This window comes from Heteronotia binoei, chromosome 21 (genome assembly GCF_032191835.1).
Source record: "Heteronotia binoei isolate CCM8104 ecotype False Entrance Well chromosome 21, APGP_CSIRO_Hbin_v1, whole genome shotgun sequence".
Classification (NCBI taxonomy): domain Eukaryota; kingdom Metazoa; phylum Chordata; class Lepidosauria; order Squamata; family Gekkonidae; genus Heteronotia; species Heteronotia binoei.
Window position 1 is genome coordinate 115,460,264 of NC_083243.1, and position 27,766 is coordinate 115,488,029.

Here is a 27,766-nt window from a genome sequence, read left to right on the forward strand (position 1 = left end):
AGACACAGTTCTCCCCGCCCGAGGAAAAGGTGGCATCGCTAGTCATGGCTGCCATACCATTCTTACTTGGGGTTCAGTGTAAATTCGGTTGGTCTGAATGGGATTATTTCCATGAATCCCAGTCCCAGGATTGGGTTACCTCGAGTATCCGGTGCCCCCCATTTAGCTGCTGTGTGTTTTGATAACAAACCAGCGTGAGCGGGCGGAAGCCTCCGTTTGACTCAGCCTAGCCCAACCCAAGCTAACTAGGGAGGAGCCTATACCACGAGCGGAGGACGGACGAGGCGGGCGTCAAGATGGCGGCGTCCGTTGAGGTGGACCTGCAGCCTTTTCACCTGGAGCAGCTACCCACCGAACCGTTGCTGCTCATCTTGAGTCTTCTGGATTATAGGGATCTTATGAGGTGTGGGAAGGGAGCTAGTGGCTCCGGGTGGGGGGAGGCAGCCCCGTGAACGCGAAGCTAACTGGCTCGGCGGGTTGCTTTATGCCGCATTTCAATTCTTTTCAGGGGCTGAGTATTTTCTCCCTGCAACGCTTATTTCCTCCCACACAAAAAATAGGGGGAGGGGGCGAGATTCATCGGTCAGTATAACGGAGGATGGAAAGAGCAGGACCGACTTTTCTCGTTCCCAGACGCTTATGTAGGCTTCCTAGATGGGTTAGTAATGGGTACTTGGGACGGGCCATATAATGGAAGGTGTCTTAATGAGAGATTAGGCACGAAGGGGGGGGGGGGGGGGGTAAAGTGAAAGTCATTATGCAGGGGATTGGGAATATTCTCTGAAAGTGGAAGATACCCCAGTCTGTGGCGGTTAGGTGATTATTTTTTCTTCAGCAGTGGCTTAAGTATTAAGGGCTGTTCTGGATTGCACACTGAGATTTTCCGGCCTTGGCAAGTGTGGGTAATAAGTGCCTTTAAAAGAGCTCCAAGCTGTTTTTGTGTTGACAGACAGGTTTCTTTCACCATAGTCTGGCTCTCAACAGGTGGTTTGTTCTGTGCAACATGTTGAAGCTGTCCTGCCCTAATACTACCATAGGATGGATGTTTAAAATCCTGTTCCTGAAAGAGATGTGAATTGGTAGAATTTTCAGTGTGAAGGGGCACAAGAGAGAGAGGCCAAAAGAGAATCTTGGGAAACTGCAGTTCCTTGGCAATGCAAGTTTAAAACCAAATTAAACATTTCATGAAAGCAGTAACTATTTTTCTCTTAATGAAAAGTAGTACTAGGAAGTTGTCATGGATTGGAGGAGATGTTGTTTAATACTTTTACCTTTACACTCAATGTAAGTAGGAAAGACAGAGAGTGACCCATGTTTCTTTGCCCCACAGATAGAAAAGCAGCATGGATAGTTTTGAGTGGGAAAGGTTAAGTGTGTGTAATAAATGTTCCTCTAGTCATATTTCCATTGTTTTGTGGCTGGTTCTCATTTTTTAAAAGAAATACATTAGGAATTGACCATTAATGTCTGTTTGTCCTTTAGCGGCAAATAAGAACATAAATAAGAACATTTAGGGGAGGGACGGTGGCTCAGTGGTAGAGCATCTGCTTGATAAGCAGAAGGTCCCAGGTTCAATCCCCGGCATCTCCACTAAAAAAGGGTCCAGGCAAATAGGTGTGAAAAACCTCAGCTTGAGACCCTGGAGAGCCACTGCCAGTCTGATTAGACAATACTGACTTTGATGGACCGAGGGTCTGATTCAGTGTAAGGCAGCTTCATATGTTCATAGTGTGAAGTCAAGAGAAGGCTTTCTCAGTTGCGGTACTCTGTCCTCTGGGATATTTGTCTATCACTTTTCATTACTTGATTTTCTTGTGTCATTTGGGATGACCTCTCCTTTCTGCTCTGTGTTTTAATAGCTGTTTTTATATACATTTAATTTTTTTATTTTTTAATTGATTTTACTATATGCTTTATGTTTTGCTTTCAATTGTTAGCTTCTTTGGTGGCCTCATGTGTTTTCAAAGGGGAAAATATAGGATATAAATAAATGGATATCTTTGGTGGTCAAAGAGGGAGGCAGGAATCTTGAGTGGTTGGATGAGCAGAGTGCTTGTAGAGCAGGGTCCTCAGCCTTTTTGACCTGCTGGTAGCTTTGGAATTGTGACAGAGGGTGGTGGGCGCAACCACAGGTTGACTGCCACAGAAGGCATAGCCAACCACAGAATCTCAGTGAGTGATGTTATACATAACTCTAGTAATAAATCTAGTTGTACATTTTTGGCAGAAGTTCTGTTTAACAGGATTCCTTTTAAAATAAATCTATTGTATTTTTTTACATACAGATGGCTTACATAAGAACATAAGAGAAGCCATGTTGGATCAGGCCAATGGCCCATCCAGTCCAACACTCTGTGTCACACAGTGGCCAAACACATATATGTGTGTGTGTACACACACACACACTGTGGCTAATAACCAGTGATGGACCTCTGCTCCATATTTTTATCTAACCCCCTCTTGAAGCTGGCTATGCTTGTAGCTGCCACCACCTCCTGTGGCAGTGAATTCCACATGTTAATCACCCTTTGGGTGAAGAAGTACTTCCTTCTATCCGTTTTAACCTGACTGCTCAGCCATTTCATTCACGATTTCATTCATTACCTTCAGCCATACATTACAGATCCTTGTACCATGGTGGTAGCTGCCACTGAAGCTACATTTTTAAAATCTGCACAGCCAACCAGAAGCCATGCTAAGCAAAAGCCCCATCTGGCCCCACTGACTTTCTAAAAATATTTTCTGGGTGCCAGGAGAGGTGTTGGCAGGTTCTATGATGCTCTGAGACACCATGTTGGGGACCCCTGTTGTAGAGCAATGAAGTGTGATAAATGTGTTGAAATACTATTGCAAGCAGTGTAGACTAATTATTCCTGTTAGCTCTCTGTGTAAAGACATTATTTTGTTCCTGCTTTTTGCAGTTTAAAACTTCCAAAGTGAAGATAGTTAATAAATCATGAGAGAGAGGCGTGGATGCCAAAATATATTGGTAATACCCATTTAGGTGGAACTCCTTGCCATCCAAGGAGTTCGCAAAACAGGCTTCAGACACTTATGTCTCCTACCAGTCTTTGAGTCCTTCTTATATCAGTAAAAAATATCTGAAGAAGTGAGCAGTGGCTCACGAAAGCTCATATCCTACCACAATTTTCTGTTAGTCTTTTATTTATTTATTTTATCAGATTTATATCCCACCCTCCCTTAACGGGCTCAGGGTGGCTGACAACAGTTAAAAACCACATAGAATACTAAAAACAATATGCAATAAAATCAATTCTACACATTTTAACCATAAAATTCAAGATGCACGTTGGTGTTTCTCAATATCTATATTTGTCCAGTGGGATTATCAGTGCTGTGGGACATTTGCTACCTCCCCTTAACTATTGAAAGCAAGCTTAAATAGTTTGGTCTTACAGGCCCAGCGGAACTGTGGCAGGCCCTGCAGGGCCCTGATGATTTTGGGGAGGGCATTCCACAGAGAGCGAGGGCTATTATTGAGACTGCTCTGTCTCTAGTGGTGAACAATCAAACTTCTTTCAGTCTGGGAACCTGGAGGAAGTTTTGGGACCCTGAACGTAGTGCTCTCTGGGGCACATATGGGGAAAGGCGGTCCCGAAGGTAAACAGGTCCCAGGCCATATAGGGCTTTAAAGGTTATAACCAGCACCTTGAAACGAATGCGGAATGCCACAGGCAACCAGTGTAACATTTCCAGCACAGGTTGGATGTGTTCCTGTACAGGTAGCTCCAACAACAACCTGGCTGTTGCGTTTTACACCAGTTGCAGCCTCCGGAGTTGATTCAAGGGCAGCCCCATGTAGAGGGCGTTATAGTAGTCTATTATTGAGGTGACCGTTGCATGGATCACTGTTGCCAAGTCGTTGCCAAGGTATGGAACCAACTGCCTTATCCACCTAAGATGAAAAAATGCAGATTTGGCAGTGGCTGCTACCTGGGCCTCCATTGTTAATGAAGGCTCCAGGAGCACCCCTAAGCACTTAACCCTCAATGCTGGCACCAGTGGCATCCCATCAAAGGTTGGCAAAGGGATCTCTCTACCCAGGCCATCGCAACTAAGGCACAGGACCTCTGTCTTCACTGGATTCAATTTCAGTCGACTCTGAGCCATTTCACTATGGCTTGCAATGCCAGGTCCAGATTTCTGAGGCACAGCTGGACCAGCCCCCATCAATAGATAGAGCTGGGTGTCATCTGCATACTGGTGGCAACCCAGCCCATATCTCCGGACAATCTGGGCAAGGGGGTGCATATAGATGTTAAACAACATCAGGGAGAGAACCACCCCCTGAGGCACCCCACATACAAGTGGGTGTCTCTGGGACAATTGCTCCTCTACTGCCACCCTTTGTCCCTGGCCTTGGAGAAAAGAGGTAAGCCATTGAAGAGCAGAGCCCTGAATCCCCACATCGGTGAGGCAGCAGGACAGTAGCTATGGTCAACTATGTCAAATGCAGCTGACAGGTCTAACAGCAGCAGCACTGCCGAGCCACCCCGATCCAGATGTCTCAAAAGATCATCCATGAGGGCGACCAGTACCGTTTCTGTCCCATGACCTGGACAGAAGCCGGACTGAAATGGGTCTAGCACGGAAGCATCATCCAAAACCCTCTGTAACTGTGCTGCCACTGCCCTTTCAGTTACTTTACCCAAAAAGGGCAAGTTCGACACCGGCTGGTAGTTTGCCAATACTGCTGGGTCCAAAGATGGTTTTTTGAGGAGAGGGTGAACCACCACCTCTTTAAGGGGCGTGGGAAAGGTTCCTTCAATCAAGGACCTGTTGATAATCTCCTGCAATGGGATTCGCAGTTCCGTTCGGCAAGCACGCACCAGCCAGGACAGAGACGGATCCAAACTGCAGGTAGTGGGATGCACAGTACAGAGGACTTTGTCAACTTCCCCCAAGCTGAGTGGAGTGAAATGATCCAGGATCAAACCAGAAGACGTGCTCGGAGCCTCGAGTTCACATACTGTAAGGTGCTATTGGACTCTCTAAGGTGCTATTGGACTCTCTAAGGTGCTATTGGACTCTTAACTTTTTTATACTATATCAGTAAAGACAAGTTATTGTTTTTCTGCCAGTTATGTTGCATCACTTCCCACACTCCCACAGTTTTGATTGCTTTGCAGTTATTTTCACCAATTCATTGAGGAGGTGTCTTGTATGCAGATGTGCTGGTTGCCAATAAAGACAGGGAGAACAGATATGAGTTCCTGCTGACAGGGAACCTCAAAATCATAGGTTTTTGGTTGGCTAAAATAGGAGAAAGCCATGGGCTATGTATGAGTAACTAAAGGATTGTTTGAAAGCAATGGCAGACTTGTGGTAGAAGAGGTTATGCAGTGATCTGAACACAAGCAATCTAAGCATTCTTTTTAGCCTCATTGTATAAAGTGGCAGGAGAAGACGGTAGCCTGAGCAGATTGCGAGTGAAGTGATTGTTTACTCAACTGCCACATGAACCACATTGCTTATGAAATTCAGGATGCTATTTTTAAAGAAATCCAAAAGAGGATGTAGATTTTTTTAAAGGGGGAGAGAGTAGAAATTGAAAGATTCTTGTGTACGCATGTATGTGTTTTTGACCATATGGTGGAAGATAAAGTTTATTTAAAACATTTTTACACTCAATGCATAGGAGAACAGAGAAGGGTCGTATAAATATGCATTGTAAAGAAAGCTTGTAAAATAGACCAAAGAGTATTTGAAATGATGTATTAAATACTAAAACTTTGCATGAATCACTGAAGGATACTGAAATGAACAAAAAAACAGGGATGTAGATTTAAGGGAATGGGGAAAGAAAAAGAAAGAAAAGAAGGGTGCATGCACACGAAAGCTTATACCCAGAATAAAATTTTGTTGGTCTTAAAGGTGCCACTGGACTCAAGCTTTGTTCTATTGAAGGAACAGTACAACTGTAATGCAGTAAAGAGAATGTCGTCTAATGTGCTGTTAATAATTCTTGAGCTCTGCTTTAAAGTTCAGACAATTTTAAAAGAGACTGAGGGGAGAGGGGAAGTAAATATTAATATTCATCTGTCTAAGTTGCATGGAGGTCAAGCAAGTAAATGGAGTATAATTATAGTTGCTACGTTCTGTTACAATCCCTGCTTCAGATTTCACTGTAAGTATTGATCCTTGATGGGTGATATAGTGAAATCTGATATCTCATTGCCCTTCTGCTTGGAAACACTCCTTTGATGTGAGACAGTCTCTCAAGATAATTATGTATTTTCGCAGATAAGATCTCTTCGCTTCGCCATGACCTCTCTGCCACATTTGAAACAGTGTGTGAACTCGAGGCTCTGTGCCTGTCTTCCGGGCCAGTTTTGCATTGTTTTACGACACTCAGCCTGGAGGAAGTTGACAGAATCCTCTCCACTGTGCGCCCAATGATGTGCGATCTGGACCCCTGCCCATTCTGGCTAATTAAAGATTGCCAGATGGAGCTACGATATCCTATATGGGATATCGTAAATAAATCCCTCTCCAAAGGGCTTTTCCCAATGCCTCTGAAAGAGGCAGTGATCTGCTGTCTCCTGAAAAAACCTACACTGGACCCAGCCGAATTGGCACACTACCGGCTGGTCTCGAATCTGCCCTTTTTGGGTAAAACACTACAGTTACAGAGTTTCTGGAGGACGCGTCCATCCTAGATCCCCATCAGTCTGGCTTCCGCCCAGGACTGAGACAGTACTGGTCGCCCTGGCGGATAACCTCTAGCGGCATCTGGACCGAGGTGGCTCGGCGGTACTGATGCTGTTAGATCTATCGGCTGTGTTCGATACGGTCGACCATCAGTTGCTGACCCACTGTCTTGCCAATGCAGGGATTCAGGGGTTGGCCTTGCAATGGCTTTCCTCTTTCTTATATTGTCGGGGACAGAGGGTGGCGATCGGGAGACAGTCATCCTGGAGACACTTAATTGTGGTGTGACTCGGGGCGGTGCTCTCCTCGATGTTCTTTAACATCTACATGCGCCGGTCTGGGCAGGGAAATTCCCTTACCAGCTTTTGATGGGGCGCTGCTGACAATGGCATCCAGGGTCAGGAGCTTGGGGATGCCAGACTGTTTTTAATTGTTCATAACCATTTTAACTAACTTGTTTTATTGTTAAATTGTTCTTATTTTGCTGGTTGTGAGCCGCCCTGAGTCTGCTTCAGCGGGGACGGCGGGATATAAATGCGATAATCCTTAAACGTTATTCTGTGCCATTACCCGATCTTACATAAATGGGGTATTTCTATAAATGGATAAACAAGGGGAGGCATTTTCAATTAGCTGTGTTGCACAATTACATTTCTTTAGGTGCAATGTTCTGAAGTTCTTTTTAGTTGGATTTTTTGTGTCCATACTTTGGGTCCAGTGTTTGTATGTATATTGGGTTAGGACTAGTGATATTTTCCAGCAGTTGAAGGGAGAGGGCAATTTTCACTGATCTCCAGCTTGGTGTAGTGGTTAAGTGTGCGGACTCTTATCTGGGAGAACCGGGTTTGATTCCCCACTCTTCCACTTGCAGCTGCTGGAATGGCCTTGGTTAGCCATAGCTATCGTAGGAGTTGTCCTTGAAAGGGCAGCTGCTGTGAGAGCCCTCAGCCCCACCCACCTCACAGAGTGTCTGTTGTGGGAGGAGAAGATATAGGAGATAGTAAGCGGCTCTGAGTCTCTGATTCAGAGAGAAGGGGGGGGGTATAAAGCTACAGCCTTCTTCATCTTCTTATGTCAGACCCCTGTTTTGTTCCTCATGCCATTCCCAAGGGTGCTTTGTTCCTAGGGGCAGTATTTTGGAAAGCTGAGCTGCACTGGAAGGAGAAAAGCAAGAAACTTCCGTTCCATTGATAAAATTGCCTTCCATTAGCAGAAGCCAAATTTTTGATCCATGCCATAAGGTGCATACTTTGTCTATTATAGTATGGTCAGATATTATTGATGGGGTGTGTATAAACATGAGCAGGTACCAAAATGACCTTTCCTTGAATTTGTGTGCAAATAGAAAAGGCAAAATAGAAAAACCACAGAGCTGTATACTACATTATCTGATACAGTATAGAATGAAATATTGAGTTTAGCATCCAAGACTCTTCACTTTTCAAAAAGTTAACCTCCCGGAAGCATAGTTGATTTGCAGTTGGTACAGGAAAGCAAGAAATGCTGGGCAGAGTTGCCAGTAGTAGGAAGATGGGATTTCAGTTTCCTTTCTTTTGAAAACTGTTTTGTATTTATGTTTTTGTCCCTCTGTACCCAGTGCCTGCTTTTTATTACTTGTACTCTGTCCTAAACAGCAAATTCTTTGAACATATTAATCACAGAAGAATTAAGAAATGCATATGAACACGTAACTTGATTAGTTTGCTGAATTTGGGTTTCCATGTTGCTCTTTTATGTTTTATATGAAGAAACTATTGGTGACCTGCTGCTATTGTTTTACAGCCCGACCATTCCTAATGGTATAAATGATTTTGGGACCTGAAGCTGAAACATGTGATAGCACCTGAGTTAATTTGCCCCTCCTACTTAAATGATTATGACATGAATCTAATTATGATGTGGAGAGCAGGAACATATGAGAGCAAATAAGCTTGTAACTGAAAGTTCAAATATCACCTTTTCTGTATTTATGAGTAATTTTTAATACCACCTTTCCCTCACACCCTAGTAAGATTGGGAGCAGGCCTCATTTTTGTGCTTTACCTTCCTTTTTGCCCACTTCTCTGCTAATGTGTGGATTTCTACATGCACTAAGGTCCTTGTACAAGCAAAACTTGCGGGGGGGGGAGAAATTGTGCTGGCCTCTAGCACTAAATTGAATATAATTATCCGCAAGTCATTTTTCTGCTCGTACTAGGATTTGTACAAATTCTGGGCATTATGTTTAGGAAGGAAAGGACTATATATTGTAGAAGATCTTGTATGTTCCCAACTGTGCTAATTTGGTTTACATTTCTACTCATTCATCACTGGATTCAAGCCAATAACTGGACCAGAATACTCTGCAATTCTATTTTTTTTCTTGGGTAAGGGAGATCTAACATTCAGATAATGAAGGAGTCTCCAGGTTTGGATGTTACTGCTGTGTGCATAGCGAGTAGAAATGGGAGGAAGGACAGGAGTCCAATCTCCTTGTTTGAACTAAGAGAAAAGTAATACCTGAACAGATCCCGTTGCAGTGTTCAATAGGATTGTCTTGTATAGCAGCTATTGTAAGTGCCAATTTTATAGCACTACAATTGGGAATTTGATGAAAATGGTGTTAAACTGTGGTGAAATATTTTTAAAACATTAACTGTATTAGAGCCACAAAAATATTTTAATCATTATCCAAGTTAATATTTGTTCTAAATACTGAAGCAATCACTGTGAAACAATGGAACTTTTAAGAAAAAAAGTTTTAATTCTTATTCATCTTAACAATGTTAGGTGAATTTTCTATAAATATGAACAGTTCTTCAAACTGAATTCATTCTTTGGCTTTATCTTGGACTGCTGTGGTGTTAACCTACCATTACTCTTTTTTTGTTGGGGGGGGGATATAGGCAATGCACAATAGGCAGCAATAAAGTTGGCTGTGACGTTATGAAATAGGCTCTTATTAAGCCAGCTATACAAAAGGTAGATCAGCACCAGCCAATTGTTAGTGGGAAGCGGCATGGGGAAGAGAGCAGAACTGAGAGCACCATTCTACTGTGGTGTGTACAGATACTGATCCCTAATCCTGGACAGCTGTATCCAAGTATGCACTATCAGTAACTACATGGCAGATGTTTTGTTTCCTCTACCCCTTCAACTGGGTTTTTATAACAGAAAGAGGAACTAGGAAAGCTTGGTATTGAAACATCACACATAAATTCTTGGATCCTGACAGTAGCTTCTTTGAACCACCCGTGCTATTCTTTCCACTAGGAAAATAAGTATTGAGGATCTCTGTAAAACTATCAATTTGAACTTTTATAAAGCTCAGCAAATTTTTCAGCTTCGCTATGAAATTTATAATGTTGTTATAATGATAAATACATTCTCTGATTGTTCTGTTATGGCTTGAAAATAAATTTTAAAATGACTCTGTTTCAGCTGCTGTTGTGTAAACCGTAGATTAAATCAGATTTCAAATCATGATCCATTGTGGAGGAGGCACTGTGAGAAATACTGGCTTGTGTCTGAGTAAGTATGGGCAGTATGTAATTGTCATAAACTCAAAAATTGTTGCCAGCCAGGTTATGTTTTTTCAATCTACTGAATATACACAAGCAGCATTTCTTGTATTATATGGCTTCGTTAGTCTCTCTTAACATTTAGAAGAGTAGTAGAAGGTAGCCATGCTTTACTGGAGAATGATCACGTTTGCCCTGCTACAGTGCTGGGATAATGATGACTCTTCTGTAGATCTGACAGAATATCGGTTTGGTTAAGTAGCTGAGCAGTCTTATGAATGGCACATTATTCCTGCCTGATAGGTTTTAATGAAGACCTGAGATTTCAGATGAGAATAATAAACTGAATGGTTCTACAGGATATTTTAAGTTGATTTCTAACTTTAAGAAGTTCCTGAGATTAGGTAACTTTGGTGTTGTATTTACACTTATAAACAGGCCTCATTTTGGCAAGAAGCTCACAGGAGCAGAGCTCTGGAAACTCTAAATTTTATTGTGCTCTTTCTTTCTCCCTCCCCCCCCCCCAAAAAAAACCCCCTTGCTTCTGGGCTCCATTGTTCAAACCCCCTGTGAGAATTTTGCTGAACTCTAAGATTTGACAAACTTTCTAAAAATTTTCACCACAAAAAATGAGGAAATAACCAAAACATTTAAAGCAGACAGATGGAAATCTTCATCATGCCACTGTGGCTACATAGAAGAAAGTTATTTAAGTAAGGTTTATGGGAGTAAGGTTTTATTATGACAATTGTAATTCAAGAAGTGTTTTAGGGTAAATGCTGAGCTGATGTAATTTAGTACACCTTCCAGTGATGTTGGGTGTGTTGCATATGCAAATGAGTTTTGCAAATGAATTGTGCTAATGAGCTCTGGTACCTCTTTTTCTGTGAAATGATCCCTGCTTATAAATGATCTTGTATTACCATTCTTTTAGAAATCAAACTCAATTTAATGTATATGAAAATATCTAGTCCTCTTTTTTTTGTTTAGTGCCAACTGTTGGGCTTTTATTCTCATTTTTGGACCGAAGAACTAGCAATGCCATCCTAAACAGAACTGCATCCTTTTAAGCCTAGTGACGTTGATTAATTAGAAAGGTGTTACTCAGCACTAACAGAAAAATTTCAACTTCAGAGATGTGATCTTCTTTTTTGTGTCTTGTGTAATGTTGTTCTGGGCCCGGTATACTTTCAGAGGTTAGTTTGGTGGCTTTCCTGAAACATACAATTTTGTCTTAATAATCCTGTGGGTTCCAGATCCAATAAAATTTCTAAACAATGTTTCATTCTACAAGCATGTTAATGGAGTTCTCAGATTGCAGGTCAACATAAAATAGTGCTAGGTTAACTCCAGTCCTGTTTGTGTACACTTTTGAGCCCATGACAGTGAAAATTTTGAACTGGTTTATGCAGAAAACCAGCTGTGTTGCCATAGACCAAGTTTATTTATTTATTATTATTGTTTATTGTTTTTTTATTTTTAAGTTTATTGTATGCATGCTGCTGTTTCATACTGAACACAGCCTTAGAAACACTGACTAAGCCCAAATTTCTTCTAAGTAATCTTTGTTCATAATAGTGCCAAAGACTGCACTTTCTTTAGGATATTTTCTAGAATGAATTAAGAAATAAGAAGTAAATTGCTTTTTTGTAAAATAAATAAACAAGGCAGGGGTGTCGAACTCATTAGTTATGAGGGCCGGATCTGACATAAATGAGACCATGTCGGGCTGGGCCAGGCCATGTCAGGCCAGGCCATTTGTGTACCTATTTAAGATTAGGTAGCTAAGATATAGACAGACAAACACAATTAAAACATGCTTAAAAACGTTAGCACTTAGTCTTAAAGGTGCTTTCTTTGCATTTTCCCCATGGGATCCAAGGAACTGGGCAAAGAAAACTCTGGCTCTTTCCTTCCTTCCTCTAGGAACTGGGAGGTGGGGAGGAGCCTCAGCCAATGGAAGGAAGAGATGCTTGGCTCATTAGCTCTGCTGTGCAATTGAGAGAGTCTGGGAAAAAAGCTCTACCTCCCCCCCTTCCTTCCCAAGGTAGGAGTCTCAGCCAATGGAGAAAATAGAGGTTTTGCTCTGTAGCTCCTATGCAATTGAGCAAGCCTTGCAAAGCAAAATGTTATGCAGAAGGAAGCAAGATATAGGGAGAAAGAAGCAGATGACAGCAAGGGGGCCTGATAGGAACCCTCCAGGGGCCTGATTTGGCCTCCAGACCGCATATTTGACACCCCTGAAATAAGGACTAGTTGTAATTGCTTCTGTGCTATATGAAATAATGAACAACTTTAATTTTCCCCTAATTTTTTAAAAGTACAGATTATTCCATGATAATAAAATTATTTCACTATATGGGCACAATTCAGCACTTTCATGTCCTCCTGCTTTTTTCTGTCATGTAAATTCTTTGTATCCTACGTTTCCATCTTACAGTTCTGCAATGCCACACAATAAGTAACCTAAAAATAAAATAAGTTATTTTACTAGCTTTCATCTGTTATCCTCCACCTTTCTCATTCTGAAATGTCTACCAGGGCTGCATTCTCACATCACTGGATATTGGAACATCATTGGATTGTCCTTGCCAGATGGATTGTTTTACTCAACTACATTGTGTTGTCCACACTAGAAAAATTCAGTTGCAAATGATTGCTGTTGTGCAATGACAGCATAATATCTTACAGGAAAGCCTGGCTGCAGATGAAGTTTGAGATGAATTTGACTTCTCCCCAGTTGCTTTCTGTTCCTTTTCACGGGAAATCTAAGCAGCATTGGGGTGAGAGGCAGTAAAATAGCAGCAGTCCTTATTTATGTCTCGCCTAGACATTCCAACTGTTGATGCTTTACAGGAAAGTTAATATACAAAAATAGCACCATAGCATTCTAAGCCAATTATAAAGACAAACAACCATGGAAATAAGTTTCTAATAAGTAACAGTATTTCTTAATAATGTAAAATACAAATCAACTACAATACCCTCCCAATTCTATTCTCAACCATAACAAGCATCCTAGCAGGAGTATAAAGTCTGTAACAGATGGAGAATGCACTCCAAATGGACTTCTTCAGGTCCAGACAGGTGTATTTTTCAAGGTCCAAGGCAGGTCCAAGGCAGACAGGTGTAGAATTTCAAGGTCCAAGCCTGACAATTGTTTCAATATAATAACTCTTTCTCAGGAGCCTGGAATCCTAACCACATGGTAGTGGACAAGTATCTATTTCCAAGTGGAACAACAAAGTCTACAAGAAATGAAAAATGCAGTGCAGAAGTTTTCAAAATAGGCTGCTTGTTCTATTTTGAAAACTTCTGCATTGCATCATTCATTGTTATATCTATTACAGACTTCGTACTCCTGTTAGGATGCTTGTTATATTATTGTTGAGAATGGTATTGGGAAAGTATTGCACTCGATTTGTACTCTACATTATTAAGAAACATTTTTGCTTTATTAAAGGAGAGTTAAGCAAATAAAACCCAATGGGAACTGTAGTACTGAGTTTTGGCTGGACTGTATCCCAAGCTTTTTCAACTTTACTGAAGTTGGACCTCCTCTTTTAACAAAAGTACTGGCTGAAAAAGAAAATGAATAGAAATGTGCCCTAGCTTTTGAATGAAAAAACTATGAGCATACTATAGTTTCTTTCCTCACTCATAAACCTTGCTGATCACTGTGGTCATCTTTCAGGCCCTGCTTTGGGTGCCCCTGTCTTCTGTGATTAGGTAGGTGGCATTCCAGAGGGAGTGCCTTCTGGGTTGTGGTACCAAAACTCTGGAACTCTTTTCCCAGGGAAATTCACTTGTCCCCTTCTGTTGCCATTTTCCACCAGTAGGTGAAGACTTGTTTGGTTTGGTGTTTCTTCAGTGATTCTTTCTTCCTGCCCAATGTTTTAATTGTTTTTATGTTTTTGTATGTGCAGTTTAGCACTGATTTTAATTATGTTTTTGTTGAATGGTTTTTAAGATGTGATTTTATTATGTAATGCTTTTAATTTGTTAGCTAGCTGCTTCGTTAAGCCTTGTGAGGGCAAAAAGGTGGGGTATAAATTTGTAAAATAACTTTTCTTATCTCTTTTTAGAAATGAGAAATCTCAGAGAAATAGGAGCTGGAAGGCAATATTTATGGATATGTATTCCAGTTTAGGAAGGTATATTCAGTGTTATGCTATACTTAAAAAAGCCTGGGATGATTTGGAAAAACATTTAGCACAGTGCTGTCCTCGGATGATTGGTTCTTTGAAAGGTATTGTTTATATATATGTATACATCTGAACATCTTGGGCTACTTTGTTAGTCCTTGCATTTTTATCTCAAATGTATAAAATGACAAAGTTAGTTTACCAGTTTTTGTGCCAATAAAGGTATGAAGTTGAAACTGAATTGATAAAGATAGCTTTTTAAGTGTCAAGCAGCAAGTATCTGTTAGTGATTATCCTGGCTGCAATATTGAATGCAAAGCTCAAACATTTAATTAATTCAAACATTTAATTAACATTGCATACTTTGTTCCATTTGTTCATTCATCTGGCAACAGTTGAGGCCTCCTTAGCTCTGTTTCAAGAAACTGAGTAGAAATTATGCTGAGTTATGGATCTCGCATAATGATCAAGAGTGCTATATTTCATCCCTTAACTGCATATTATTATAAAAGCTGGAGCAAGGGAAGCCTGCATGATAAATTATGAAAAATCATTCCTCTCCCCCCCCCCCCCCAAAAAAAGAAACCTATGGAGAATATGAATGTGCATGGACTGGACCATTGACCTAATTTTTTTGCGGATCGGGGCCCAGTTCATGGTCCATGATCCCAGTCAACAACAACAACAAAATTTTATTTGTATCCCGCCCTCCCCGCCGGAGCAGGCTCAGGGCGGCTAACAACATAATTCAGGTTTAATTATACAAATAGATAAAATTACGTTTAAACATCATGAACATTTTAATTAAAAATCTGCTTAAGTTTTAAAAATTAAATTAAATTAGTAAAAGTGCTAATGCTATGTTTGCTTTTTATGATGGCGGTTTCCTTAGCAATTTCCATTTTCATCAGTGAAAGCCAGTCGGAAGAGGAAGGTCTTGCAGGCCCTGCAGAACTGTTCAAGGTCCCGCAGGGCCCGCATTTCCTCTAGAAGTTGGTTCCATAGGCTCGGAGCTATAGAGGAGAAGGCCCGGTTACGGGTACATTGCAGTCCATGCCACTTTGTTGACACAGACCTCCCTCAACCCTCCCAGGAAGTTTGAAAGGTACATGTTGGGCAGGGGGCTTGCAAAAGCCACATAAGTGAAGACCGAGTGATGAAATCTCTTTAAATACCTCCCCTTCCTGAATCACACTGCAGTGGTGGCATGCTTCAGCTTGACTCAGGGAGGGAAGGGGAGACATTTAACCACCATCCCCACTCTCTGGAATTGCGCCACCTTGGCAGCATGCCTCCACAAACAAAGGCAAGGCAGTTTGCCTTCCCTTCATTCATGGAGATGTGCCGTTGCTGCAGTTCGACTTGGGGAGGGAAGGGAAGTGTTTGAAAATCCCCCCCCCCCCCACTCTTCAGAGCTGTGCTGCCTCAGCAACACGCCTCTGCATGTGAAGGGAAGACAAAATGACTTCCCTTCACTTGTGGAGATAAGCTGCAGAGGTGGAATGGCTTCAGAGATTTTGGGCGGGGGGGGGGGGAATTTAAAATTTAAATGCCTGACTCACAGATAACGATGCTGCAGCTTGTGTTTTCAGCCTAGCTTAGCTAAAGCAATTTAAATGGCCTTTTCACTGCCTTTCAGTGCACATGTTTGTCCACTTCCATGGAGGTTTGTTGTCTGGGGGTCCATAAGTCTCTTGGACCTCTGTGGTCCGGACCATTACCATCCCTAATGGAGAACAGAGTTCCACCCTCATCTTCTACCATTATTCCGCACTGAACTTTTCCAGATACCGATTGATTAATAGAGAAGAAACACATTTTAATAGTATGCTTATATTTTTAGCATAAACGAATACATACCCAGTCTCTTTAGGACACATATGGTCAACTTCTGTATTCTTCATATGGGATGCCTGGAAAAATTGATGCTGTTTAGCAACCAAGCTTCACAATTACACACTTCTGTGTGGCTGTGCCTGGGGCATTGTGTGCATTATTTCTCCCTTTGGTTTTTGTAAGATTAAAGTTTATATTTTTACAAATCTGAAAATAGTTTTGCTTTCATAGAATCATAGAATTGGAAGGGACCTCCAGGGTCATCTAGTCCAACCCCCTGCACAATGCAGGAAACTCACAAACACCTCCCCCTAAATTCACAGGATCTTCATTGCTGTCAGATGGCCATCTAGCCTCTGTTTAAAAACCTCCAAGGAAGGAGAGCCCACCACTCCCGAGGAAGCCTGTTCCACTGAGGAATCGCTCTAACGGTCAGGAAGTTCTTCCTAATATTGAGCCGGAAACTCTTCTGATTTAATTTGAACCCATTGGTTCTGGTCTTACCTTCTGGGGCCACAGAAAACAATTCCACACCATCCTCTATATGACAGCCCTTCAAGAACTTGAAGATGGTGATGGTGTAGCAGGAAAAGTCCTGTGTTGTCCAATTAATAGTAAATCATACTCACAAACGAGGTCTGAGGCAAGGTCAGGAAAACAGCTTCTTTATTTAACGTGCATAAGCGCTCTGCACACGGGCTCCAGACCCGAGGGTCTGAGCAATGACTGCAGCTACCAGCCGCCTTTTATCAAGTGTCTCTACCCCAACTGCCAACTCAAAACACTCATGTTCTCTAGTGTCCTTGGAGGACGCCTACGTCATACTTTAACCACATTTCGGGTTGTTTTTCAGCTCTCTGGGCCCCTCTTGGAGCCCCTCTTGGAGCCCCTCTCGTGCCAGTTTACCAGCTCCCGGCGCCCCTTTTAGGGCTTCTGTTTGTCCCCTGTTTCCCCACACGGAACCATTGCACACACACATTCCTATTGCTACACTGCTTTTTGCTAGCGCCTAATGAAGTTCCCTTTTACGCTTTCTACTGGCGCTTCTGTGCTTTCCACTCCGAAAGGGCAATGACCTTTTGTAGTTCCCTTTTTCTCAGCCAGCAAGTCTTTTGCTTAAAGCTGTTACAGATAATTATTGCCTAAAAGCACTGTTATTTAATTCTAGCATCACCAAGCCATATATATTGATTAGGTATTGGTATTGATTCTTGTTCTTATCGATCCACCGCTATATTTCCCCTCTTTCAAACAGAGTTTGAATATTTATCATCACATCCACAAACCGTCATACATACCAAAATCAATCTATTAAAACTAAACATCAAAATCATAGGGGAGTCGTCTCCTGATGCCTGTGGAATCCTGCCATTTCCGGTAGGCCAGGATCCAGAGGGCGTTGCCTGTGGAACCTCACTGCTGCCGGTGAGTGAGGTCCAGAGGTCGGGCTTCAAGCAATCGGGTCTGGGAGCAAAGCTGCACCTAGAAAGCCTATCTAGGAAAACTTTGATTCAAGCTGCATAGCAAAACAGAGTCAGGTTCGATACAAGCCTATCCTATCATCATAGCATATAGCATTTCTTTCTGGGGGCTGGGTTTCTCTCATTTTAACAATTTTCCAAAGGGCCTTTCATGAATAAAATCACAAAGAACTGAATCTTCTCTCTTACTTAAGCATCACAATATATGGCCAAGGCACTGAGCAATGTGTCAAGCTAAAACTAGCTTTGGGCACATTTTGACTACTTACCCCTAGGGATCGTCTTATTTTCTTCTCTTCTTCTGGGGCAAAACAAGCCTTATGCATAGAGCTGTTGCCATCAAAAGAAAGTGGCTTCAAAACATAAAAAAAAATCAAAATAATTCAAAAATTACTTAAAAAGGAACAAAAAGAGTCCCCTCTTTGTAGCTTCACACAAGACTCTAGCAAATGGGACTTTCTTCCGAGCTTTCTTCTGGGCCCTCTCCCTTCTTTTTTTTTTTTAAACTTTAAATTTTTATTAATTTTTCAATAACAATCCACATTATCATTAAACTTTTAACTTACAAACAAAAACTTAAAAAACGTAAAAAATAAACATCCCTGTTACAATAGTAAATAAATTTCCTTAAGGTTCCTCTAAGTCTTTATAACGTTGGTTATCAATGGATGAAACAATATACAATTTAACTGTTACTTAAGGTTTTCAATAATATGAAAAATCAATATATTTCTTTGGAATATATTTCTGAGGCTCCTCTTCTGAGTTTATGTATTTAAAAAACGGAAACCATTTCTCAATAAAGTTGTTGCCTTTCCTCTGTGTCTCCGTTGCTTTTATTTGTATTGCTAATTTATCAAGAGCTGCTACCTCCCAAACTTTTGTCAGCCATTGTTGAGCCGTAGGGGACGCATCTCTTTTCCAGAATTGTGCAATCAATAGCTTTGCCGCCATTAACAAAAGAGTTATTAATTCCTTTCTCAGTTTCGAGAGTTTCAATGTAGGCCAAAAATTTAAAAGAAAAGATTCAGGTGTAAATGGTATATCATCTGCTGCAATCTTGTCAATTATAAGTTTAATTTCTCCCCAAAATTTATTAATTTCTGGGCACAGCCACCAGCAATGTATGAACGACCCTTCCTGCTTGCAATTTTTCCAGCATTCTGAAGTTGGTTTTATGTGAGCCAAAAACAGTTTTTTAGGTGTCAAATACCATCTTGCATATAGTTTATAGTTTTGGAGTTTCAGATTTAACGAGTATGTGGTATAGAGTGGGGTTTCCCATATAGATTGCCATTGTTCCCGGGAGAGAGCAATGGCACAGTCTTTTTCCCAAGCTTTCTGTTGGTTTGTAGTGCCAGACCACTCTTTTTCGTTTATTAAGCTATATATAGTTGACGTTAATGTTTTAATTCGCTCTGTATTCCTATTCAGCAGGTTTTCAAAAGGTGTTAGCGGCATATCAATTAGTTCTATAATTCTGGGGTTATGTAAAATATAATGTATTTGTTGGTACTGAAACCATGGAATTGGAATTTTGAATTGGGTTTCCAATTGTGTTTTAGAAAGCATTTGCCCATTCTTAATGATATTTTGGAATTGGTATATTCCTGCCTCTCTCCAAACCCTAAAATCCCCAGGTGCACGTCCTGGTTTGAACCACGCTTGCCCCAGGAAACTTGCCATCGGGGAAGTGGAATGTATTAAGATTTTCTTGTACTTATCCCATATTTTTAATGTCAGGGTCAAGTAAGGATTCTTATGTACAGTAAAGTGTCTGTCTTTAGGAGTATTCCAGATGGCTTCCCATATATGATCATCTATCAAATATGATGCTTCAATTTTTACCCATGCTTTCGTGCAATCCTTTATTGCATACATTAATATGTTTTTTAGATTTGCAGCTAAATAATATGACTCAAAATTAGGTAAACTCAACCCCCCCTGTTTTGTTGGTCTTGTCATTAAATTAAAATGAAATCTTGGTTTTTTGTTTGACCACAAGAATCTGGAAATAAATTTTTGTCTATCTTTAAAGTCCTTTGTTGTGATATAACAAGGTAGGTTGTAAAATAAAAACAAATATTTAGGGAGAATGAAAGTTTTAATCATATCAATCTTTTCTAGGAGAGTCAAGTTTAATTTGTTCCACTGTTCTAGTTGCCTTTTGATGGTACTATCCATTGCTTTGTAGTTGACCTCATACAGGTCTTGTAAATTTAATGGTATTTGAATACCCAGGTGTCTAATAGATTTTTGAACCCACTTAAAGGGAAAAGCGTTTAATAAGTTTGACTTGGTATTTTGAGATAAGACTATAGGGTATAGCTCTGATTTTGAGTAATTTATCTTAAAACCTGATATTTCCCCAAATTTTTGGATATGATTTATCAACGATGTAATAGATTGTAATGGGTTTGTAACATAAAAAACTGCGTCATCCGCAAATAAACTCAATTTATACTCTTCATTTCCTAGTGAGATGCCTGTTATTAGTTTCTCATTACGTACTGCAAAAGCCAGCGGTTCTATAGAGAGTGCAAATAATATAGGAGATAGAGGACACCCTTGCCTCGTACCCCTATGCAACTCCAGGTCTACAGATCTATAGTTGTTAATGTAAATTTGAGCCTTCGGCTTTGCATATAAAGTTTTGATGGATGTTAAAAATTTCTGACCAAATCCCATATATTGTAATAGCGTATTTAAATACGGGACCTCCACCCTATCAAAGGCTTTCTCTGCGTCGATGGCCAAAAGGACCGATTCTTCTTGTCTTTGTTTCCCCAAATATATTAAGTCTATTGTTTTCCTAATATTGTCCGTTAACGTTCTTGTGGGGATAAAACCTGATTGATCTATGTGTATATAGTCAGTAATGATGTTGTTCAATCTATTAGCCATCAGCGCAGAGAAGATTTTAAAGTCATTATTCAAAACAGAGATAGGTCTGAATGAAGCTGGATTTTGCTTGTCCTTTCCCGGTTTAGGGATAACTGTAATTCTTGCTTCAGACCAAGTATTAGGCATTTGGCCACTTTGCATGACTGAATTGCAGGTGGAAACCAGGGGGTCCAATAGTTCTTGTTCAAATGCCTTATAGAATTCTATAGGGATGCCATCCCTGCCCGGGGCTTTATTATTTTTAATGTGTTTGAGGGTTTCAGATAGCTCAAGAGGAGTTATATCATTCTCTAAATATGCCTTATGTTCTGAGGATATTTTAACATTATAATTTATAGATGTAAGATAATCCTTAATAATATTTGGGTCTGGGTTTTTTGACTCATATAGCTTTTGATAGAATTCTTGAAAAACTTGGATTATTTCGCTAGTTTTTGTAACTAGAGATCCCTGTTGATTCCGCATATTATGAATCATATATGAGGTCTTTTTTTGCGCAGTCCTCTGTTTGAGCAATTTTATTGATTTGGGTGTTTTGGTAAAATATTTTTGTTTGAGTACTAGTAAGTTCTTTTGTATGTGGGATGTTTCTATTAATTCCAGCTTTTTACGTTCCTGTTCTAGCTTCCTAAGCAATTTTTTCCCTCCTTTTTTTGCATATTGCTGTTCCATATGTTTAATAGTATTGGTAAGTTCTAATATTAACGATTGCCTTTCCTTTTTATGGTTGGAGGCTATTGCTATTAGTTGGCCTCTAATAACCGCTTTAAATGCGTCCCACAATGTCCCTTGTGTTACATCCTTGGTGGTGTTAAATTTAAAGTATTCCCGTATTGCTACTGTAATTTTTTTACAAATCAATTCATCTTGTAAAAGTAATTTATTCAGTTTCCAATTATAACCCTGCTCATCATTATTTTGGGTGTTGAGCGTCCCCACAACCCAGGAGTGATCTGAAATTGTGCGTGGACCTATATCTGCATCTTGAATTTGATTAGTTATTTTTTTACTCACTAGGAGGTAATCAATTCTCGTGTGGATTTGGTGAACATTGGAATAGTATGTGTATTGCCTAGTTCCTGGGTTTAATGTCCGCCATAAGTCCACCAAGTTGAATGTGTCTAATATATCCTGTAAACCTGTTGGCTTCAATATTTTTTTCCCTGTCTTGTATGTCCTGTCTAATTTGGGGTCCAGTATATAATTTAAGTCTGCACCGATTATTGTATCTCCCTTTTGAAATTCTGATAGTAGTTGTAGAGTATTCTGCAAAAATTCCTTTTGGTTCACATTTGGGGCGTATAGAGATGCTATTGTTAATGGCTGGCCCTCGATTTCTCCATTAATAAAGATGTAATGACCTCTAGGGTCAGCTTTTACTTTCTGGCATTGAAAGGGTACCGATTTAGATATTAAAATTGCTACCCCTCTAGATTTGGATGTACCTGCTGCCAAATAACTTTGATTAAACCAATTTGAGGACAAGAGCTTACCAGTTGTATTTTTTAGATGCGTCTCCTGTAGGCACACAACGTTTGCTCTTTCTCTTTGCAACGTGTTGAGTAGCCTCTTACGCTTAACAATGTTATTAAGGCCTCTACAGTTCCAACTAAAGACTTTATATGAACGTGCCATCGTCGCAACTGTCTACTAAAAAATATAAATAAAAAAATATTAATCACAACAACAAATTTCAGTAGTGTTAAAACTCCACACCACCTTACAATATAAATCCTAACTTTAAACACAACTTTCAAACTTAAAACTTCCTAACTAGGAAACCTTTTCAGAGACTCCTCCCCTTAGGGAATACAAACTAGAGCAAAGAAAGCTCTTTCACTGCTTTCTTATCTGAAAAGACAAAAAATCCTATTACCTCTAACCTATTACCCCGGGGGCGATGTTCCAGGTTTACTGTGCTTATCCATATATAACCTTGTTTATCATAATATTCCCTCCTCCCCTCCTGTAGAGATCTATGCAGACTGAACTATATTCCTCTACTTAGGATACCATTTTATAGATAGCTTTTATGGCTTATAACTGTGTCTACTTCCATTCACATCTCATTCATACTCATTTTAGCTACTTTTGACCACTCATACTCATCCTCACTCAAGTATACCTCTAATTACTTACTTTCCTCTACTAATCTTCCATACAATTGAACGTATACAGAGTAATATCTAAGTTACAATCTACTACGCAATCAGTAAAGGTTAGGTAGAAAACCTGTTCCATTCACATGTATAAGATTGCCCTCTAGTGGTATTATATAATATTGCTTCTAATTATGAGATTTTTAAGTACATTAAAGATACGTCCTGTATATATTAAAATAGTGTCTTATGTCCTCTTTTCCTTCTTATATTGAAGCCCATTGTCAAGTTATTAATAGTTCAAGTGGTCGTAGGAGTTTGCTCTTCTTCTTCCTCTTCTAGTTCTGGGCAGATGGCTCGTAGGTCTTCCTCGTCTTTTTGGGACAATTTAATACTCAGTTTGTTTAAGAGCAGTTTTCCAGTTTTCAAGTCCGAAGCTTTTAGTAAGGCTCCTCCTTTATATACAATAATGTCTGATACTGGACTCCAGCGAAATCTAATGTTTGCATTATATAGTTTCGTCGCGAAAAGCTTCAAGCGTCTTCTTTTTTCTAGTGCTTCTGGTGGCAAGTCTAAGAGAAACAGAACTCTTTGTCCTTCATGGGTCAGTGTGCCTTTCTTTCTTGCCTCCTGCAGTACTCTTGTTCTAGTTGTGGGGTTTATAAACTGAACCATTATATCCCGAGGTTTTCCTGTCCTTGCCATGGCAGCCGGTCCCAGTCTCATAGCCTTGGCAATCTCCGGAACTGCACTGTTCTCCCGACCCAGGACCTCCGTCAACCATTTAGTTATAAAAGGTAAAATGCCCAGATTTTCTTCTGACCCCTCTTTAATCCCTCTGACCTTCAAGTTAAGGGCTCTCCATCGGTTTTCAAGTGTAATAATTCTTGTGGTAAGCCTTGCTTCATTGACTTTTATTTGTTTCATTTCGGTTTGCAAGGCCAGTGAGGCTTCTGCATTACGGTCGGCCATTTTAGAAGTTATTTCCAAGTCGCTTGCCAATTCTTCAACCTTTTTATTTATGGGGTCTATCCAGGACTTCATTGACTCTTTAAAGAAAGTATGAATGTCCTCCTTTAATTGCATTAAGTCCTTTTTTGTTATCTGAGTCTCGTCGTTGTTTGGGTGCTCTATCTCGGAAGGGCTCTGTCTATCCGCCATTTCTGGGGTCGCTGTAGTTTCCCGCCCCGGTGAAGCAGTAGGCGAAAAAAAGTTCCTTACCGTCTGGGGCGTCTTTTTCGTTCTTGTTTTTGGTGTTTCTGGAGCTTTGGATTTGTTTTTTAATGTTTTTCCCATTTGGAGCTGCTTTCCCCGTCTGCGGTTTTACAGCAGGGCCGGGATTTCGGAGGGAAGGCTTGGAGCAGTACTAAAATGCGTCCACCATGTTCGGCGACGCTCCGCCCCCCCCGGCCCTCTCCCTTCTGGAGAGGCTCTTGCAGGCTCACACCTCGTTCTGGGACTGGGACAGCTGCTTCTTCCGTGCTTCTACCATTTCCTGGCCATCTCCCTCTGGCGCAATCCGGCTACAGCCTTCAGGCGCGGGACTTCCTTGATGCCAGCCAGTTCCCCTTTGTGGATCTGTTCGATCCTGCTTCGCTGCTGGGCAGCGTTCTCTCTGCCAGCTGCTTGGCCCTTCTTGTCGACATCCAGGAGCTCAAGCATCGCAGACATCGGGACCTTCAAATGACCCTTGGTTTCCTTATCTGGATCGGCCCTTCTGCTAGGGTTTTCTCTCTTATCTTTCGCAGCAACAGCGACAAAGAAAAAACTATTAAGGAAGCTCTTTTAACCCACAGTTTCCTCCACAGGCTTTCTACTTCTTTGGGCCAGCTGTTTGGCTCGATACTCATAGCCTCAGCTTCCTGCTGGCTGAACAGCAACTTCTCCTTCAGGCTGGACTTAGCTTCTTGCTGTCTTCGCCTGATATCTGGACTGAGCCGCAAAGGCTAATCACCTGCAACTTCGTGGTTGGTGGGCAAATAGATTTGGTGGGCTGCACACAGGCACTTCTACAAGACATCTGGTTTCTGGAGGACTTCTGCTACCTCACACGTCTTAATGGCTTTGTGCCTGCTGGTAGAGCTTGTTGGCATCGGCTCACTAGGCAGATGGGAGCCTCCCTGCCGGCATCTCACTCGAGGGCAGTTGTTTCTTCACTTCCGCAATCTTGGAGGATTGTTTCAGGGACACTCAGCAAGCACTTTAAAAGTCTCTTTTCCCTTGTGCCCAATGAATACATTGTAGCCTGTCATGGGCCAGGAGCTTGGGAGCCCTGGATCTGCTGGACATCACATGGCTGACGGGGATTTCTTCTGAGAAGGTAAGCTGACCAGAGGCAGGGGACTTGCTTCTGGAGAACTTCTCTCTGGGAGGGCCCATAGATCTGGAACTCTTCAGTTCTTAATCAATAAAGGGGGCGAGGGTGAGGTCTAAGTGGCAAAAGAGGAAGAAGCTGGGAGCTTTGTGTTGGGCTTAAAGGACCAGCTCCCTCCAAGGGGCAGCAAAACACTGCTCTATATCTTGGCATTTAATTCCCAGGGGCTTCCTAACTAAAAGTGCCTTGTCCTGAGACTGAGATGCCTGTCCAGGGACAGTATATCTGACAACCATATGCTACTTAAAAGTACACATTAATACACTTAAGTAAAATGGGAAACATATCAAAACACAAATGTGACATGATTAATGCTTTTAGGTGCTCTTTCACATGGTCTCACACGGCAGTATTATTGCAATCATAAAACAAAAATAAAGCACAGTTTTCCTGGTTAATAGATAGCATCTTTGGGGTCTCCAGGAATCTCCTGGGGTGAAATGCATTGTTTTGTCACACTATATGGCACCACACCAATCTGTTAACTAACTTAACCACATTCATACTTCCCGTTTTTCTGAGCAAGGCTAGGGTTATGCAATACTGCAGAAATATTTCACATCACCCCAATCAGCCTTTACACTATTCAGCTGCTCTAAACACCTTTTGGAACCTCGGATGGGGGCTCCACTGAGGCTGATCTTAAGAAATATGCAGTCAAGGGCGCCCCCCAGACTGTAATTCTCTTATGGTTAACCAGACGGACAAAACATTTTTAAACACATGGGACACACAATTTCCCTAAACATTAAACATAAAATTTCCCCAAATGGAAGAAGAGGCGGCCTCACCCTGGCGGGTGACTCAGCCGTTTTATTTTTCTTCTTTACTCAGTACCCTACCTATAGGAGGCAGAAGGGTCGATTGCGTCCCTTCCCCTCTTCGAATGCAGCCCGTAGCCTAGTGCAGCGGCTGCATGCGGAACCGACTAAGGCCCGCCGGCAGAAGGGGCTAATACCTTCCCTTCTCCGTCGATCAGACACTGTTAGAAGGCCGCAGGCGGAAGACAACTCTTGCCGTCTCGCTCTGCGGGGTCCTGCGAGTGCTGGAGCGAGGTAGCTAGGCTCGCCTTCCCTCCGAGAGGGGCGTCTGGCGACCCTTTGGGTCACCTTACCCTATTCTCTCATATGGAGAGGTTCAGTACAAGTTTTAGTATTGTAATCAGACTATTTCAGGTGGAGAAAATCTATCACGTTGAGCACAAGGTCCTGTACTGTCAGGGCCCTGGGTTCAAGGTTCTCTACTTACACTCCGGAGTCTTCCAAGCAGAGCTGTTGCCTGTTGCCCCCTTGCCGGTCCGAGATTAGGCCATCGGTCAAAGGTCAACTGAAGACAGGGCGGGCAGATGACGGTCAGCCAGAAAGAAGGCTGGGAGCTCCTTACCGTGAATCTGGCCCTCCCCGCCAACAGCAGCACTCGGCCGGGCTAATCATCAGGGGCTAAAGGCCCCTGTCCCTTCGTGGTCGCCAAATTTATGTAGCAGGAAAAGTCCTGTGTTGTCCAATTAATAGTAAATCATACTCACAAACGAGGTCTGAGGCAAGGTCAGGAAAACAGCTTCTTTATTTAACGTGCATAAGCGCTCTACACACGGGCTCCAGACCCGAGGGTCTGAGCAATGACTGCAGCTACCAGCCGCCTTTTATCAGGTGTCTCTACCCCAACTGCCAACTCAAAACACTCATGTTCTCTAGTGTCCTTGGAGGACGCCTACGTCATACTTTAACCACATTTCGGGTTGTTTTTCAGCTCTCTGGGCCCCTCTTGGAGCCCCTCTCGTGCCAGTTTACCAGCTCCCGGCGCCCCTTTTAGGGCTTCTGTTTGTCCCCTGTTTCCCCACACGGAACCATTGCACACACACATTCCTATTGCTACACTGCTTTTTGCTAGCGCCTAATGAAGTTCCCTTTTACGCTTTCTACTGGCGCTTCTGTGCTTTCCACTCCGAAAGGGCAATGACCTTTTGTAGTTCCCTTTTTCTCAGCCAGCAAGTCTTTTGCTTAAAGCTGTTACAGATAATTATTGCCTAAAAGCACTGTTATTTAATTCTAGCATCACCAAGCCATATATATTGATTAGGTATTGGTATTGATTCTTGTTCTTATCGATCCACCGCTATAATAACACCTCTCAACCACCTCCTCTCCAGGCTAAACATCCTCAGCTCCTTCAACCTTTTCTCATAGGACTTGGTCTCCAGACCCCTCACCATCTTTGTTGCCCTCCTTTGGACCTATTCCAGCTTGTCTATATCCTTCTTAAAATGTGGTGCCCAAAACTGAACACAATACTCTAGGTCAGGTCTTACCAGAGCAGAGTAAAGCAATACATCACATGATCTGATACAGCCTAAAAAATTGCATTTGCCTTTTTAGCCACCGCATCACACTGTTGACTCATGTTCAGCGTATGATCCACTAAGACCCCTAGATCCTTTTCACACATACTACTGCTAAGACAGGTCTCCCCCGTCCTATAACCATGCACTGGATTTTTCCTACCTAAATGCAGAACTTTACATTTATCCCTGTTAAAATTCATTTTATTGATTTTAGCCCAGTTTTCCAGCCTGCCAAGGTCATCCTGTATCCTGTTTCTTTCTGATTAAATTGTTTTTACCCTCTCATCTACTACAGTTAAGTTAAAAAATGGTGGGGTCACTATCATGGACTAAACAGTCTGTGAACTATCAAGTTACATTCTTGTATCTCTGTTTAAATCTGCAGTTTTAACTAAGACAGATTTCTTTTCCTTG

At 41.5% G+C, this 27,766-nt stretch overlaps 1 protein-coding gene across 1 annotated transcript in view; it reads left to right on the top strand.

The window, feature by feature from the left end:
* The first annotated feature begins 200 nt into the window (after positions 1-200).
* FBXO3 (F-box protein 3) overlaps positions 201-27,766 on the top strand; it is a 39,129-nt gene continuing 11,563 nt past the window's right edge. Inside the window, exons 1-3 of the mRNA XM_060261824.1 lie at positions 201-403; positions 10,093-10,182; positions 14,258-14,421. Of these exons, the coding sequence (XP_060117807.1) occupies positions 297-403; positions 10,093-10,182; positions 14,258-14,421 (361 nt within the window). The 5' untranslated portion in view covers positions 201-296. The remainder of the gene's footprint in view (positions 404-10,092; positions 10,183-14,257; positions 14,422-27,766) is intronic.